This window comes from Saimiri boliviensis, chromosome 17 (genome assembly GCF_048565385.1).
Source record: "Saimiri boliviensis isolate mSaiBol1 chromosome 17, mSaiBol1.pri, whole genome shotgun sequence".
Taxonomy (NCBI): domain Eukaryota; kingdom Metazoa; phylum Chordata; class Mammalia; order Primates; family Cebidae; genus Saimiri; species Saimiri boliviensis.
Window position 1 is genome coordinate 12345008 of NC_133465.1, and position 17470 is coordinate 12362477.

The 17470-nt window shown below is 37.5% G+C and overlaps 1 protein-coding gene and 1 pseudogene across 2 annotated transcripts in view; one reads left to right on the forward strand and one right to left on the reverse strand.

The window, feature by feature from the left end:
- MAP2K4 (mitogen-activated protein kinase kinase 4) overlaps positions 1-17470 on the forward strand; it is a 117627-nt gene that overhangs the window by 56000 nt on the left and 44157 nt on the right. For both annotated transcript variants that reach the window (XM_039476441.2, XM_039476442.2), the window contains one exon: positions 6220-6394. In XM_039476441.2, the coding sequence (XP_039332375.1) occupies positions 6220-6394 (175 nt within the window). The remainder of the gene's footprint in view (positions 1-6219; positions 6395-17470) is intronic.
- Positions 1664-1739, reverse strand: LOC120366928 (small nucleolar RNA U3; annotated as a pseudogene).

Sequence of the window (17470 nt, forward strand, 5' to 3'; positions counted from 1 at the left end):
GTAGTAATTTTGGATTGCATGCTGGAGATTATGGTGTGATGGCTGATTTTGTATTTTCATAAATGTTTTTGAATTTTGTTCTTAAGTTACTTGGAGGTACTTTGATTCTTTCAGGTCTTGCTTTTTAGCTTTGACAGGTGTGATTACTCTAGAGCTAATTTTGTCTTACTAGTAAGGTAAAATCTTTCTAAGTACTTGATTGAAGTCCAGTTAGGAAGTTTTCCACTCCAATGAATAGGAATAGGAGCTGCCTTGAATGAGCCTGAGTATCATTCCCTCTTAATCCTTTTAGGTGGCTCCTTCTTCAGGCTTCTGTAAGTTCCTCACAAGAAGCACTGATCAGGGAGGGCCCTCTGCGTATCTGTGGGGTTCTCTTTCTGTGTAGCTGTCTCTTATCCTGCACTCTGACTTGTGAACTCTGGCTGGCTTGGTCTCCCCAGATTCCCAGATCCTTGTTCTCAACATAACGGTACTGCCAGGGTCTGCCTGGATCCCCCTCCCTGTATCACAGTTGGTGAACTCTTCAAGCCCTACAGTTGTAGGGCTCACCTTATGTATTTCCCATTTTTTCAGGGTCTGCTGCCTTTTGTTTCCGGAGGACTTCCAGTGTCTTCCAGATTGCCTCATACATTCTGTTTTTTTCCGTTGTTTTAGGTATAAGGGTAAGTCTCTCTCCTGATACTTCATAGTAGGACAAGTGGAGGTGCCACATGTGAGATGGGAACAGGAATTGTGGAACTCGGGAATACTATCTTGACGTTGAGAAAGAGCATCTCCAAATAAGATATTTTGCAAGATTCAAAATAGTTTTTCTTACAGTAGTGACTGACATTCTTAATACAGTGAAAGAAGTCTTGCCATTTATAAAAATGGATTGGAAAATCTCGAGGAGAGAACAGATTCGATGGATAGGCAACAAGATTATAGAAAAGGGTGACAGATGAGGAAAAGACATAGCTAGGGACCTGAAAATGCAGTGGTAGAGTAAAATCCCTTTTGCATGCAGTTGTGAATATAAATGATACTGCATGACAGCAAAAGAAGAGAATGTAAAGGCAGTTATTGATTTGACAGCATACAAATTACTGAATTTTTTCTAACAAGTTAAATCTGATACCAAAATACAGTTTCTGTACATTATACTTTTAATAAGGCCTGTATTATATGAATTCATGCCCCATATTAACTGTTACCTTGCATGTTTTGCAAAAGTTGGGACCATTCATATTTCACTTATTTTGAATGTCTGTAACATCTGTGGCAGTTTTTCTGGGTGTGTGTGTGTTTTCTCTAGAATATGGAAATGCTAGATCTCTGGGAACCAAGAATTATTAGATGTGGAATAGTAAGGCTCTGAAATCAGGGACGCCAGAGTTAAGGATTTGTGTGTGTGTGTGTGTGTGTGTGTGTGTGTGTGTTTGTGTGTTTGTGTTTGTGTGTGTATGTTAATCAAATTGTATTGCTTTATTCATATGGTGTTTTTTGCAGGTTTCTGTGGTATGGACTAGAAAACTTGGAATGATTCATGAAGAAACCTTGGAGTGACACATGAAGGATGATAGGAAAGTCATTCTGAGGCAGGATGCTTTGCTGAATTGTTTTCAACCAGGGTATCAAGCTTCAGGAATGAGTTCAGGTTAAAATTCACAGAGGAACAGGAACATCTTAGATGCTCTTCACATTCAGAGAAACTTCTCTAGTAATGAACTATAGAAATGACCCCCTGAAAGTATAGTCTTAGAGTCAAGTATACTATTTAAGGAAATATTTTTGGCCTGTTGTCTGGAACTGCTCTGTGAATTTGAAGATAGCATCATTGGTCCCCAGCCACTAAATGCTAATTGCACTTTGATTGTCATGACCAAACTGCTGCTGCTGATGGAGGTGTCCGGGCATTACCTCCTTTGAGAGTTAGTGGGAAATAAAATAATGCTAGGCTGTATTAATTAAAAGTAAGTTTGTTTGCATCTAAACAACAACAAGGATAGGAACAAATAGTAGCTTAAACCAGATAATTTATTTCCCTTTTCCATAGATAAGTCTGGAGATAGGAAAACTAGGGCTGGTGTAGTGGCTTCATTATTTTTGCAGATGACTGGAGCTCTAGTCATTACCTACATTCCAGGCAACAAGAAGGAGATTGGAGGAAAAGAAAGTGTTTTTTTTTCAAATGAGTTAGCTCTTTTTTATATTCAAAAAAAAATTTTTTTTTTTTTTTTTGAGACAGAGTCTCACTCTGTCACCCAGGCTAGAGTGCAATGGTGCGATCTCGGCTCACTGCAACCTCCACCTCCTAGGTTCAAGCAATTCTCCTGCCTCACCCTCCTGAGTAGCTGGGATTACAGGCTTATGCCACTGCGCCCAGCTAATTTTTGTATTTTTAGTAGAGATGAGGTTTCAACATCTTGGCCAGGCTGGTCTCGAACTCCTGACCTCATGATCCACCCGCCTCGGCCTCCCAAAGTGCTAGGATTACAGGTGTGAGCCACCGTGCCTGGCGAGTTAGCTCTTTTTAATAGAAAATAGAACCTATGTTTCTATTTTCCACCTCTAACTGCAAGGAATGTTGGTAACTTAGATTGGGCTGCAAAATACCATACACTAGGTAGCTTAAACAACATAATTTATTTCTCACAATTTCAGAGGCTAGAGAGTCCAAGATTAAGGTGCTGGCAAAGTGGGTTTTAACATGAGGCTTCCTCCCTTGGTTTACAGGTGGCCGTCTCTCACTGTAAGCTCAAATGATGTCTTGTGCATATAAGAAGAGAGTGAGCGCTGTAGTCTCTCTTCTTATAAGGATACTAATCCCATTGCATTAGGGCCCCACCCTTCATTAACCTTCACTGAACCTTCAAGGCCCTGTCTTCAGTACAGTCACATTTGGGGTTAGGGCCTTAATATGTGGATTCTGAGAGGGAACACAGTTCAGTTTATAGAAGTTGGGAAATGTAGCCTTTTAGGTGGGTGTATTGCTGCCTCAAGTAAAAGAGGATTCTGTTAGGGAGAATGAAGAGGAGATTGGATATTAGGTAACAGGTAACAGTTACTGCCACAGTGGCTGTTGGCTGAGTTTTCCAGGTTGGTAAGGAGGACCTTGGGGTTGGAACCTTCTGGAGTGTTCACTGGAGGCAGGTAAGGGTGATCTGTATGAAATAATGCACAGAAAATCAGGAAGGGAAAGATGAGGGATATTTAGGAATTATTATTTTTTAGGTTACATAGGTATATATATTTATGGAGTACATGAGATGTTTTGACATAGGCATGCAGTGCCTAATAATCACATTGGGAAATTGGATATCCATCCCCTCAAGCACTTACCCTTTGTGGTATGAAGAATGCAATTATATTAGGAATTATTTTTGATAAAATATAATCCCCGTTCTCAAGAAAGTGATATTCCAAGAAAAAGTCAGGGAACTTTTTTTTTCTTTAAGAGTATAATTGTAGGCAAATATGTATCAACAAATAAGGGCAACTTTGCATCTTCATTGGTTTTTATTTTTCACCAGTCTTCTCATTGGGCGTGTTTTCTACTGTTTATGTTCTTTCTTTCCTAGGCCTCTTACGTAGTTTAGGACAGAAATTGATTGACTACAGAGTTTAATGGTAAGGTTCTGGCCCAGTTCATGGATCTAGTCAGTCCAGTGCTGTATCTGTGTGTAGTCCTTCCGTGGAAGTACTGACTTCTGTGGTTGTAGCAACTATTGAAGCAATTGCTGTGAAATGGACTCAGTTTTACTGGAAAGATTGCTGGCCCAGTATAAAGACAACTGTATGAACATGCCTTGGTGATGTTGTAACTGTGGCATATTTTTCTGTGGTTTTTACAGCACTTTTTCTTTCTAAATGAGAAACTTGGAACTCTGGGCAGGAATCACATTCTGCTCTTTTAACAGTTTTACTGAGATATAATTCACATATTCTGCAATATACACATTTAAAGTGTGTAGTTCAGTTGCTTTTAGTGTATTTACAGAATTTTGCATCTGACACCTTATTTAATTTTTGGATATTAGCCCAAATAGATACCCTGTATCACTTAGCTTTCAACCTATTCATTTTTAAAAAGTAAAAAAGGACTTTATCCAGAAACTATACAAAAAGCTATAGTGAGCTAAGCTATTAGTAGAGATATTCCACAACACTGAAATTTGATCTTTAAAGTAATAGAGATAATATTGTAACTATTTTCATTCTGTAATTTCTATGTAGTAATGAAATATCTTTCATTTCAGTACTCAAGAATGCTAGCAATAAGTATTATATAGCAATGTAGTCATGAGAGTCATATTATCTCATGTTTACCATATTCTCTTGGTTAGATGTAAGTCACAGGTCCCACTCACACTCAGAGAAAAGTGCTTACACAAAAATATGAACTCTGAGAAGGTGGGGATCATGAGGACTTCCTGGAGCCTGTCTGCCACAGCCCTTAAATTAGTGAACACTTAAAATTTTTGCTTTTGATTTATAAGTAGCTTTAACTTTTTTTTTCAGCTTCCCTCAGTGATAGGTTGGTACTGTATGTTTCACCAGTGATTAAACTGTGCCATTGAGATGGTATTTGCCAAAGATTATAGAACAATAATCATTATACATGGAACTTTTCTTCATGTTAGTTTTTTTTCAGGCTTACTCTGTCTACTTCATGAAAATGATGACCAAGAAAGGTTTTCTATTTTTGCCTATATCTGATTTCCATCTTAAAAGATCAGTTCTGGCTTCATCCTCACCTAAATGGTCACTTATGCCACTGATTTCTGGGCTTCTTGTGACTCTGGGTGCTAGAGTATCAAATAATATGGGTGAAAGGATTTTGAACTGAAAAGCACTTGTATGAATGAAAGCTGGAGTTATGACCTAGTATGATTTGAAAGTCTGCTGTTTGTAACACTGATTTAGTAAATTGTTATTTAGACCGAAAGTATGAATCTTTGAAGTGTAACTTTGGACCTTAATTTTAGTACCTATGATTATTCTCGGGGTAGGGGTGGATTTTAAAGTGCTAAGTTTTTTGGGAACCTTAAAAGTTGCTACAGAAAACCATTCTAATTGGAGAAAACATTCCTAAATTTTGGAATAAGAAAAATAAATGACCAAGCACATAACTTTCCTTGTTTGTATCATGGGATCAGAATTTAAAAGAGATACTGATGATTTAGTATGAAACTGAAAAATATAGTTAATATTTAATGAATTTTTTTTCTTTAAGTGTATGGTTGATAGAGTTTGTTCCTACATATTGGGGTTTGGTGTGTGTGAGATTGAGAGAGAGCAAGAGCGAGAAACAGATTGATTTTACATTTTTCATTGGATTTGCTATTTTACAAAGCATGGTTAGAAGCTAATACTTTGATCTCCAGGTTGAGATTTTGGAGATGATTTTTTATTTAATGGAAATATGTAATGAGTGAGCTCTTTTGTCTACGAGCCACTCATTTTTCATCCCATTGCTTTATTGAACAAGGGCCAAAAATTTTAATTTTGAATAGCACATGGCAGTTTTTCTCTTAGAGCTAGCTGGCTATTCATTTAACTGTTCCCCCACTTCAGCATGGTATAAAGAACAGGACGGTATACTAAGGCACTATCTAAACATTACTGGAATCATCTGGGGGTCTTTAAAAGTACTGTTTTCAGACTTCTGTCCCTGGATAATTCAGATTTAATTGTCATGGGATGATACCTGAGCATTGAGATGTTTAAAATCTCCCCCAGGTGATTGTAAGGTCCAGTAAACTTTGGGAATAGTTGTACTAACTGAAGATTGAGGCACTGGAATAATGAATGTTGGGTAAGACACAATAAGAGCTTTTTTTGCAGTGAGGTTTGCAGCTCTTGGGATTCTCACTTGATGCTATTTGATGCTATTTGACCAAATGCTATTTGACCAAGTTTAAATAAGATCTTATATTTAAAAATAAAGACTGATCTACAGAATTAGTTTAATCAATAAATGGGAATTTTAAAAAATCTTCTTGGGAATTTGTTTTTATGAATCCCATTGAAGGTATATCTGTTGACTCCCTAAGTCTAGATCATTCTCCATCCAGTGTGTAAAAAACCAGGATGACACAAACGAAAACTTCAAAAACCTGGAGGTCAGACTATTTTAGTAATTTAGAAAACATTTTTCCCACACATTAATCAGTACTAAAAGAAAAAAGTTAAAACCTATTTAAAATGTGGAAAAATTGCTTCCCAATATTTTAACAGAGAGAGACTGAGAACACACAGCATTGAGTCATCAGGAAAACTGAAGATCTCCCCTGAACAACACTGGGATTTCACTGCAGAGGACTTGAAAGACCTTGGAGAAATTGGACGAGGAGCTTATGGTTCTGTCAACAAAATGGTCCACAAACCAAGTGGGCAAATAATGGCAGTTAAAGTAGGTGATGCCATGATTATTTTTGGTACTTTAATCCATTAGGTGAAATTTCATGGTGCAGTAATACCACTATTGTTCTGTTCCTACTTTTGTGGTAAATGTGGGCGTTTAAAAAATTGTTTCTCCAACTCCTTTGAGGGTGTTTTGTGGAGAGGTTGTCTTATTGATGGCACATTTTCTCTATGGAAACATGAGTGTATGAAGTGTGCATGTTTATTGCATTTTTGGCATGATGCATTAACATGTTTTAAACTTCAGGCCCTTCTACTGCCAAGGTGAGTTCAGGCTGGGCGGCCGCACCCCTGGGAGCAGGGCAGTGCTGCACTGAGCCAGGCGGGAGCTGGAAGAAGAGGCAGCACACTGGGTTGGGCAAGGTGCGGGGCTAGGGCTAACAGCAGTCTTACTGAAGGTTTCCTGGAAACCATGCACATGCTGTTGCCACTAACCTCAACCTTACTCGGTCCTGACCGGCTCGGCTTCTGTTTGTTTATTTCATCTCTACTCAGTACTGCCCTGTTCCCTGGTTTTAAAGTTGTACTGAAATGCATACCTTGTGATAATGTTGTCACATTTTGTCCTTATTGTGAGTGTCATGCCACTTAATATATTCATTAAAAAAAATTGCCAGAAATGGAGATTTGATCCATAGATAATACCTGGCAAGCTTATGCTGGTACCTATTATGAACTGGTGGTTTCCATCTGATTCCTAGTGGTTTCACGTAGTTGTGATTTATTCATTTGTTTGTTTAGATGTTTAATAAATCTTTGCTGTATGTAAGCTATTTCGGGAAAATCAGCAAAAGGGGGAACAACTTATAAAAACAAAGGAAAAAAAGCTAGCTATGGCCACACCCTCACTGAGCTTAAAATTCCTATGGGAACAAATAATGTTTGTTTATAGGAATTGAGAGTGGGTTTACATATAGTTTAAGCTAATCATCTTCCTATTAGTGTCCTGTTTTGAGTTTGTCAGAGTAGCTTGATGAGAGTCCTTAGTTTTTTCTTGACATTTGAGAATGAATTTATATCATATTAAAATAAAGTGCTTTCTGTTTGTTGTGAGCCAAACTTACTGTAACTATTTTAGTCTCCTCCGTTGTTGAGCTTTTCTTTTTGCTGGGTCATATGAAAGTAATGTTAAATTAGTGGTGGGGAAAAGCTTTATGATTCTCTCCATGGGTTCTTAACATTGTTTTTGGCTGTATTTTTTAATGCAGTGAGAACTGCAGACTTTTCATAGGCAGATGTATATAGACACAACATTTTACATATAAACCATAGACCTCTAAAGACGCACAGGTTAAGAACTGTTTATTATGTGTTAACATAAAGTGTTCTCTTGGAATGTGAAATGATTTCTGTATTCCTGTTTTGTGCCACTGCAGTGTAAGTGGAAAGAGTCATTTATTTAGATCCCTGGATGAGTGTTGTGTTGTCCTTATGTGCTATCTGTGTGTGACATCCAGTTTTAGTTGGCTAGATCTTAAGGGAAAGGTTTCCTGTATAGTTAAAGTTGTAAACTTTTCTTTCAGTTATTAGGGAAAGTAGTTTTAAAAAATTATTTCCTGCTGTTATATGTGCTTCAACTTTGTTGATGAACATTATAAACTGTTTTAGTAATATGGATTGATTTTAGCCATTGTTAAAAAGGTCATTAAGGTAAAGAAGGTACTTCATTTTGACATTTAAAAGTTTTTCTCAGTGATTAATTTGATAACATTTTCAGTTGTATAATACTCAAGTTTTGAAGGAATTCAAGAATGAAAATAGGAAATTGTTGTCCACCATTCATAATTTGAACTTATCAATGGCTACAGTTCCAGTTGGGATGCTATTAAAAATCCCAACTGTACTTGAAGAACTTTCAAGGCAGTCATGAGACCTCCAAACTGGTTGCTGTCACATCTGTACCTACCACATGGTACTATCTATCTTTGTTTACCATCTTGAATTCTTGAACAAGCATAGCAGTTGGGGATGGGAGAAGATGGCAGTACAACACATCAATGAACGTATAGCTGAGGAATACCTTTGGATTCCATGACTTTATTAATACTGGAAGTACAAGTGTTTTTGCATTAATATGCATTCACATTTGATACCAATTGGTGACTGATGTATGCCATCTCTGAATTAAAAAATGTATTTCTTGTCGGTTTCTTCAAAGAAGCATAGTCTTTGATCACACTTGAGAGAGTTTGTTCATTCCTTACCTAGGTACATTGACCGGATTGACAGGCACAGATACACAGAATCAGTGTATGACTAAGGAGAAGTTTGATTTGAGAGTTTATAGTTAAAGGAAGCATGAGACAGTGGTTCACATGGCTGAGGGCTTTCCATTGCCGTTGGTGAAATGAGAAACACAGTTGAAGTAGTACTGTGCCAGCATCTTAATATGCATTTTGGGAATAAAGAAGGATTGCTTCATTAGATGTTAAGCTGGAAATAATCCTTAAGATTTATTTGCAATAATTGTAGAAAAGTGAACTGTGGTATTAGCTTGATTTTTTTTCTTTGCATTATTCCTCATTTTTAGTTTTGAAGAACTACTTCTCCAAATTTATTTTACCACATATAAGAAGTATTTGAAAAAGGTGACTTCTTAGTAACTAGAAATAATTACCACAAAAACTTAATCTAAAAATCAGTTATAGTATAATCAGATTTAGTGAGGTAACATTGTAAGAGTTATACTAAAAACAAGGATAGTCTCCCAAGCTGTCAGTGAGTTTCCGTGTTGAGACCTAAGATGTGAACATTTTTTACCCTTTAGTTTTAATTGCACATGCCTGAGGAATGGGTCTTGGTCTCCTGTGAGTGAGAGTAATTTTATATACTTGTGCCTGAATGACTAGTCTTAGGGCTGCCTAGGGCAAAGCCGTTGTTGCCTCTGGGGTTTCTTAAAGCTCAGGGAGGACAACCTTCAATACTTACTGGGTATTTGCTTTTGACTGTGATCAATATCCTTTACAAATAACATTTATTTAGTGTCCTGTTTTGCATGGTCGTGGGGTAACCACTGAATGAAAACATTAGACGTGAATAGTCACCATCCTCTATGTAAAGTAGGTGTCTTCTCGGCTCTCTGGCAGGGTTAAATGTAGTGGGGTAAAGCCCAGAGTTCAGAGCAAATGTTTGAAGATGAAATTAAGATTAGGTTTCTGAGCTAGGGTTAGAGAAATTCAGATCTGGGAGAAACACCCAGCATCATTGATCAGAATCACAATGATACCGCAAAAAATCTAGGCACACAGGAGAAAAGAAAAAGAGTAAATGAAATGTCACAGCTTAGAGCATGGACTTACAAGCTGAGATGACTGCCAGAGGGAAGAATGACTGTCTGTAAGCCTCCAATTCTTGGCAGTATGTTCTCCACCTGACCCTGCGTGCAGTATAAAAAATCCTGCATACCTAGAGTACCAGCTTCCCTGCTGTTTTCTAGCAGACTCATGTCCATGTTGACTTCTTGAAGGTATGCATGCCCTTTTCATGTTTGTACAGTATGTGTGAGAAACCAAAGAAATATGGAAAATTAAGAGTGAAAATGAGAGGGAACACAAGGGAATGAAGTTCCTGTCACTAAAGCGGAATCTGAATTGTTGTAGGAAAGGTTAATGCTGTAATAAAACTGTCATCTCATTGAAGAATGAATAATATTGAGCAGGTAGGTGGGAATAAGAAGGTGTCATGCTAAATTTGTCATGGTCGATCATTACGATGACTTTTCAGTCTTCTGCTTGAGAAATTATCTGGGTTAATCAGGAAAAACAGATCTGTTGTTTGAGGGTAGGTGTATAGACCAGACTGAGTTAGCAATGTGACCTGGTATGCAAGAATTTCAAGTGTTTTCTTTCTGTTGGTGATCTGCCTAACTTGTGTTGTTCTTTTAAACCTCATCTCTACTCTTTCAGCACAACTATTTTATTGATTTGAATCTTGATGATCCTGCCCTGTTAACCTGATTTTGATTCCTGCATTCCTGCCTCTCCTTGGTATTTGCATTTTGACTTTAATGTCCTTGACCTGGAATTGAGATACAGCCTAATCCTGATGCTTGATGGGAAGGAATAGAGCCCTCCGCTGACAGTATCAGCAGCCCACAGCTCAGCTGTTTGCTGAGCAGAATGGAACCTTAATCTGCTGGTTGGATAGGCCTCGCTGGTGTAAGATAGTATGGAAGTATGGGAAGTCGGGTATCAGAAAAGTATGGCTTGGCTTGTTTTCCTGCCACTGGAGAGACCATGCCACTTCTGTCAAAAGTTCGATTACCGAATGATTTCAGTGAAGATTATGATGATAAATAATGATTTGAGGAGGTTCATTTTAGTGTTTAAACGTTGGTTTTGCATGTTCTGAAAGCACTAGAATGATATTGGGGTGGCCTCAAATTGGAAAAGTTCCTTTTTAATGGCATAGAGTGCTTTGTTAGGCCATTTTATTCACTTCCAGCAGGCCAAAGTGATCATATTTGATTATCCAGATCACCTGTGGGATGCAGATGTCAAGGCTCTTTTGTTTAGAATTGAGACTGGAGTCTAATATCTTACACTGTTGTTTGGTCAGACTATGTGACTTAATTAAGGCATCTGTGACTGACGGAGCCATGTTCTTTTGTGCTTCCTAATGTTGCTTAAAAGCTGTGATGTTCATATGAAAAGTGTAAGCAGAGCATTTCCAGGAGTGGGCACATTCCAGGGATGTGGCAGGGCTGTCCTCTAGTCAGCCTTGATTTTGAACTCAGGTACCTTATGTAGATGGGGTTGGAACTCCCAGTATTCATGTGTGTTTGTTTTGCTGTCATTCCAAGTTAGTGTTTTTCAGACTGTGAGTTTGTTCCACTAACAGAATTGTATGTGCAACCCAAGAAATAACCAAAATTAGTATTGTTCGGGGTCATATGAGGGTGGGAAGTAGAGACTCTGCCTACAGCCTTCTTGGAAGTCCTTGGCACACTAGCTCTGAGGAAGTAATAGGGGTACACAATTAAGACAGTTTGGAAATGGTTGCTCTAGGTGAATTTTAGTCAAGCATTACGTATTTTTTAACATTCTAGAGATCTGGTTTCTGAAACTTACCATCACTTGGTTAACCTAAATGAATTTTGACTTTGGACTAAATCCCAGCTTATATAGTTATTTGGAGAAAAATCTGTTTTTGTTTTTTTTTTTTTTTTTAAGACACAGTTTCACTCCATCACCCAGGCTGGAGTGCAGTGGCACTGTCTCAGCTCACTGCAACCTCTGCTTCTTGGATTCAAGTGATTCTCCTGCCTCAACCTCCCAAGTAGCTGGGACTAAAGGCACGCATCACCACGCTCGGCTAAATTTTGCGTTATTAGTAGAGGTGGGGTTTCGCTATCTTGCCTAGGCTGGTCTTGAACTCCTGACCTCAGGTTATCTGCCCGCCTCATCCTCCCAAAGTGCTGGGAACAGATGTGAGCCACCATGCCGAGCCAAAAACCTGTCTTACCACAGTTCATTCTGCATGGTGTCATTTGAACCAGTATTTGATATATTTCGTGCATATTTTCTATCATTCTTTGTCATTTTATGGCCATACCTCTGAAATTTGTTGTTATATCAGATTTCTACTGTTATCTCACTTTATGTCGTAAGTACTGAAGTGATGATCTGTCATTTATGGTCTTTAGACCCTTTAAATTTTCAGTGCTAAGATTGACATTGTTTCTTTAAATGTGGATGATGTAGTTAGTAAAGAGGAAGATGATACCACTTGTACCAAGGCACGTCAAATTTGTTCCGTTAACTTTGTCCTCAGGGCAGCGCTTCCCACGACATAATATAACATGTGCTTTTGGAAATGATCTCCCAAGTGCTTTAATAATACATAGCAGAAGGTAATGTAAAAGGAATTAAGTGGATCTCAGTATCCCCAGTGAGAAGAATGGGGTATTACTATTAATTAATTAATGAGGCTAAGTAAGATGCAACTGGGAGTTTAAGTTGATTTTAAAAGACTTGGATGGTTTTTGCAATTATTAATTAGCATTCTTCCACATTCCAGGAATGTAGCAGAACTGTGGAAAACCATATGTGCTTTCATAATTTAAAACAATTGACTTAACAGACACTTATTTTTTCACAGGAAAGCAAAATTTACGTCTGTGATCAGCATTCCAGATAACTTGTTTGCTTCTTTTACTGTTTGTTTTGGTTAATGTCGCCATCTGCTTTTACCTTATTAATGATGGCATTCTGAGATATCATGCCCATTTGTGTGTGTGATGATCTTTTCAGAAGACGCTAGCTGATAAGGAGGAACTCATACTGCAAACTAGGAAAATAAGATTACTCATGATTTCCTGCAGCCCAGAGGAAGGTGATAGGATATTGATGTGCTGCTATGGTTTCTAGGATTTTCCAACTTTGTATTACAACTGAACTCTGGACATTTCTACTGGGAAGGCAGCATATTTGTAGGGATCAGAATAGTGGGGATTCTGTAGGACTGTGATCCTTGCTCTCCTATCCTCTACATCACTGACTTTGGTTGATCTGGTGTCAATCATTGACCAGCAGTGGACTCCCCTTCACATTTTATTCGTAGACAGTAGCCTTAAGAGGGATCTTTAGCAAGTATTGCTTGATGAACAAGGAAGGGTATGTTTATGGCATAGCAGTATTGGTGTGTGTAGATCACAGAAACTGGATACATTTTCAAAATATGATTATAACTACATTAATTAAGATAATCTTTCTTCTTTTCATCTTTTGATTTTTAATGCTGAACCTTTGCTATATCAGTCATCATTTTCTGTGGAGAAGAGGTCCCATATGCTGTGTTTGCTCATGTACTAGTTCTAGGATTTCTGCATGGGTGATAAAATGTTTACTAATGTCTACCTGATACAAAAGGTAGGCAGCTGTCATAATAGGGAGCTTTCAGTTTGGTTCTTGTTTTGGGTGTCATGGTTTTAGCCGTCATATTAATTTGACAGGACAATTGGCAATTACTTGAAATATGGAATACAGATTCTTTGGTAACCTTAGATGACAGTAGGTACTTATGTTGCAGAATGAGCCCCTGCACTGAAGTGTGGCCTTTAGCTAACTTAGTTATAGGAGATTCCGTATAGATTGCTGAAGAGTAAATACCTTCTGGTATTCTGATTTTGGTTGCTGGTCAAAAATGATGCTTTTCCTTCCTGATGGCCAGATTACTAGTAGCTTGCGTTATTTTGTCTTGTGTCAATTTGTTTTAATTGGTGTCTGGAATAATCTCCATACCCTTTTACTGATTTTCTCTAATGATGATTGAATTCATCACCTTGCTGAGTTTCATTATGTCTGCGTTCTATTTTCTTATCCAGGAACTCACCTGTATTTTACTTTGGAATACTCGCATCTGCCTATTCCTAACTTCTCTAAGTAGCTACACGTGTACCTGTGTGGCAGGGAGCTGTGTCTCCTGTTGTGCTCTTACTGTCTTTTTATACTGCCCTCTGGACCCTCAGCTGAGCCATACAATCACCTGACAAGAATTTGTCATGTGAGAATTTAGAGATCCGTCAGGATAGATGATCATGCCCTTCCACATCAGTTTTCCCATTTCTTAGGCTCCTCGCATCTCATTCCTTCATGTGTTGTCTCTATTTCAAAACAAAACAAAAATAGCATCAGTTAGAATTAATAGCCATTTTGTAAGTTTATTTGATTGTATCGCTTCTTTTAAGTGTGTCTATGGCACCACTGCTTTCTAAACTTGTTTTCTGGACTCCTGAGTTCTTGATTCCTTACATGTTTGCTGATGACTCATATCCTTTTTGCCTAGAATGTTCAGATCCTAGGAATTGACACCTGTAATGGCCTCTGTGGAACTTCTGTTTTAATGAAGTGCATATATGACTTGTCATCCAATGATGACCTGTTTTCCCTTTCTCCAAGCAGGAATGGGATCAGGTAACCCAGAGTGCCTCTTACACACATTGTTTAAGAGACAGCATTTGTTTTCTTTCTGACAACTTTCTTTCTATAGCTTGACTTGATAGGAAGAAAAACTGGGTTGATCTGGGATAATCAGTAGTTGTCACATCAGTACACAGGCAGTTACAGAACGGTCATTTCAAGGCAGGCCCTTGTGCTTTGAGGTATTTTTGAGCACCCTAACATGGAGCTGTTAGGGTTAACTCTGAATCCAGGTGATTGCCAAGGACCACTATCAGAATCAGCCAGGTATTTATTGAGCACCTAGGCACAATGCTATTTGGTGACCTGCTTCTTAGGACTTACAATGTGAGCCTTTATTTTGCTTCCTCTGCAATTCCACCCTTAGCCATTACGTTGTCAGCCTGCCTGCCTTCCTCTGCCACATTTATGTCTTCCTAACCTTACCCCTGTAATAGTGATCATTTCATCATCATGCTCATTTCCACTACCCCTTCTCCCTCTCTCTTCTCACCCCTGCAAACAAATTTAGAAAAGGAAGGGAAACAAAGAAAGAAACAAACAAACAAAAAGTCACCATTATGATGGGATTAAGGCATAATATCTCAGTAAGAAGGGGTAAATTAGTTTTCCTTCATGGTATATACTGCCTGTTTCTATCCATCCTCTTTTTTTGCTGCTTTTTCTTTGCTCTTCCACTCCAGTCCTTAAGTGAATTGAGTTTTATTAGTTCCTCTAATCCCTTTTCATTATAACAGTGTGCCATAATCTGCTTGAAAGTTTTTCATACTTACCGATGTTTTATTGCTAGTCATTCATCCCTGATGAACACCAACAAATTGTATGTGAGAGATGGATTTTATAGGGTTTGGATACAAGGCTGGAGAATTGTGTCAGTGTGAAAAGAGGGCCCCCCTGGAGATCTCAGTGTAAAATTAGAGGACATCTAGAACAACACCACATTTACATAGTTCTTCAGTATTGGTAAAAGGGTTATTTATACTTTAAATTCAAGTTGTCAAAAATGGAGACGTTGCACATGAGGCTAAATATTATTCAAGGTTTTTATCAATTGATGTTATAAGCTGTCAACATTTAAATCTACCAATGACTTCTGATGCCATGTTGTACAAAAAGAAGGAAAACACCCTTTCAACAACTTGGGATTTGAGCCATTTCTGTATGATTGGGGCTGTTCACTAAGTGAATGTTGTGTTTTGTGATGAGGTGGAGCAGAGGGCAAGGGATTTTTAACTGAAAATTTTTAGCTTGTCCTGTAGGACTTGTTAACTTTCTATTACTTCAGCCTAATCCATACAGAACTCCCAACAACTCAACTTGTGGCTGATCCAACCAGTGGCATGAGGTGGACTGATAGTTTTAGAAAAATTACACTCTTTGGATTTTTTTTTTAGTTGGACAGGAACCATGTATTATATTAATAGTCTTAAAGCCAGAGAACTGGGAATGTAATCTTTTTTCCTGTGTCTCTAAGTGACTCTGAATTGGAGTGAGGTTGGCATTTCTGACCTGTATCTACCTGCTGTTTTTTATTGGGTTTATACTCAACCTTGAATACAGATTTGGACACCAATTTAAAAAAATTAACTTTTTCTGTTATATTTCAATTTAATTTTTGATTTCAAATTTTTTCTTTATGTTATATTTCAAATAAAGTGAAACTTGAAATGATCTGAAAATACTTTATTATTGGGAAAAGAGATGTGGAATTTTTTTTTCAAGAAACACAATTTAATTTGTCCTGGGGCATGTAATAACTTAAGCTAAGTTAATAAAGTAGTATTAAGTAAAAAGAGCTCAGTAACCCCATAATAAAAAAGAATGATTTTGATGACTTCTGATATTTAGATGAAAATAAAATAAAAAACTTAATGTTCTTGAGTTGATTTTCTTAAGTATGTTATGGTTTCCTGTAGTTTTGATTCTGCCCTTTACTGATAGAGAAAAAGGGTTTGCTGAGCTCAAGTAAACATCAGCCTTATATAACTTTTAAATTTATATAAATAAATGAAATTGTCCTGCTAGTCAAGGTTTTTTAATCAATGGCTGTTACTTCTGAACATTGTGACTGTGAGAATTTCAAGTCATATAATTGGCATCACCTTTGTATTTGCATTTTTCTGTGCCCTTAAGGACAGCTTTATAAAGGGAAGAGAAGTTTGTTCTTTTTGATATGTTAAATTTTTAGGTGTGCTCCTTTAACAAGACGCTAGACTCACTTGTTTAAAATGTAGAAGTCTTTTCCATAGATATTGTTTTGATGGTCCGTTAGAAAAACTTTCTTGGTAGTAGCTTTTGTCTCTAAGTATTCTCTTATTTGAATCATTGATTGTCACTAAGTATTCTACTTGAATTATTTATTGAGTTATTAAAACCACTAATTTGAAGTTACTGCTTTTGTAGGCATGTGCTTATAGTTAATCCCCATTTGGGGTCCTTTAGGTCTTTTGAAATAGTTTGTTAATTGCTCACATGTGATAAATGTTACAGTTCAACCCTGAAACGTTAGAATAATTAAGAGTTAGCTGTACTTGCTTAATTCCAAACAATTCAGGTGCGATACCAGCAGCTACTTTTCTACCCACTGCCAGATACTTAGACAAAATGTTCGGAGAGTGTGGGGAGGTGCTGATCTGTTGAAAAGCACAAACAATTTTATTTTAGGCTAGTAGGCCATTCAACTGCTCGGTGTTCTGTTTTGTACTAGAAGTGACATTAAAGAATACTTACAGATGAATAGATTTTGCTGCCAGTGCTGATGATCTCAAAGGTTAGAGCTGTGCTGGGAACTCTCTACAGTCTGGTTAATAACAGTTCTGTCAGAGATTGTCTCAGTATTAAGTATCAGTCAGATGTTGAAACTTCAGTTAGGCCTTTAGATCATGTAGTCCATATATCCTTTCTGTAGCTACAGTAGGGTTTTTGGACACTGGCTCCCAAAAGTCAGTTGCTGATGATAACTTTTGAGGTTTTTACTATAATATGCTTTCTAGTTGAAATATTAGTATTTGTACAATTGTATATTTAGCATACCACACAACTAGTTTTGTGAAAAAATAAACTAATAAAGAGTATACCTTTTATGTATTGTATATGTGTTAGTGTATTTCCATTTGCCAATATATTCATACTAGTAAAAATTGGAA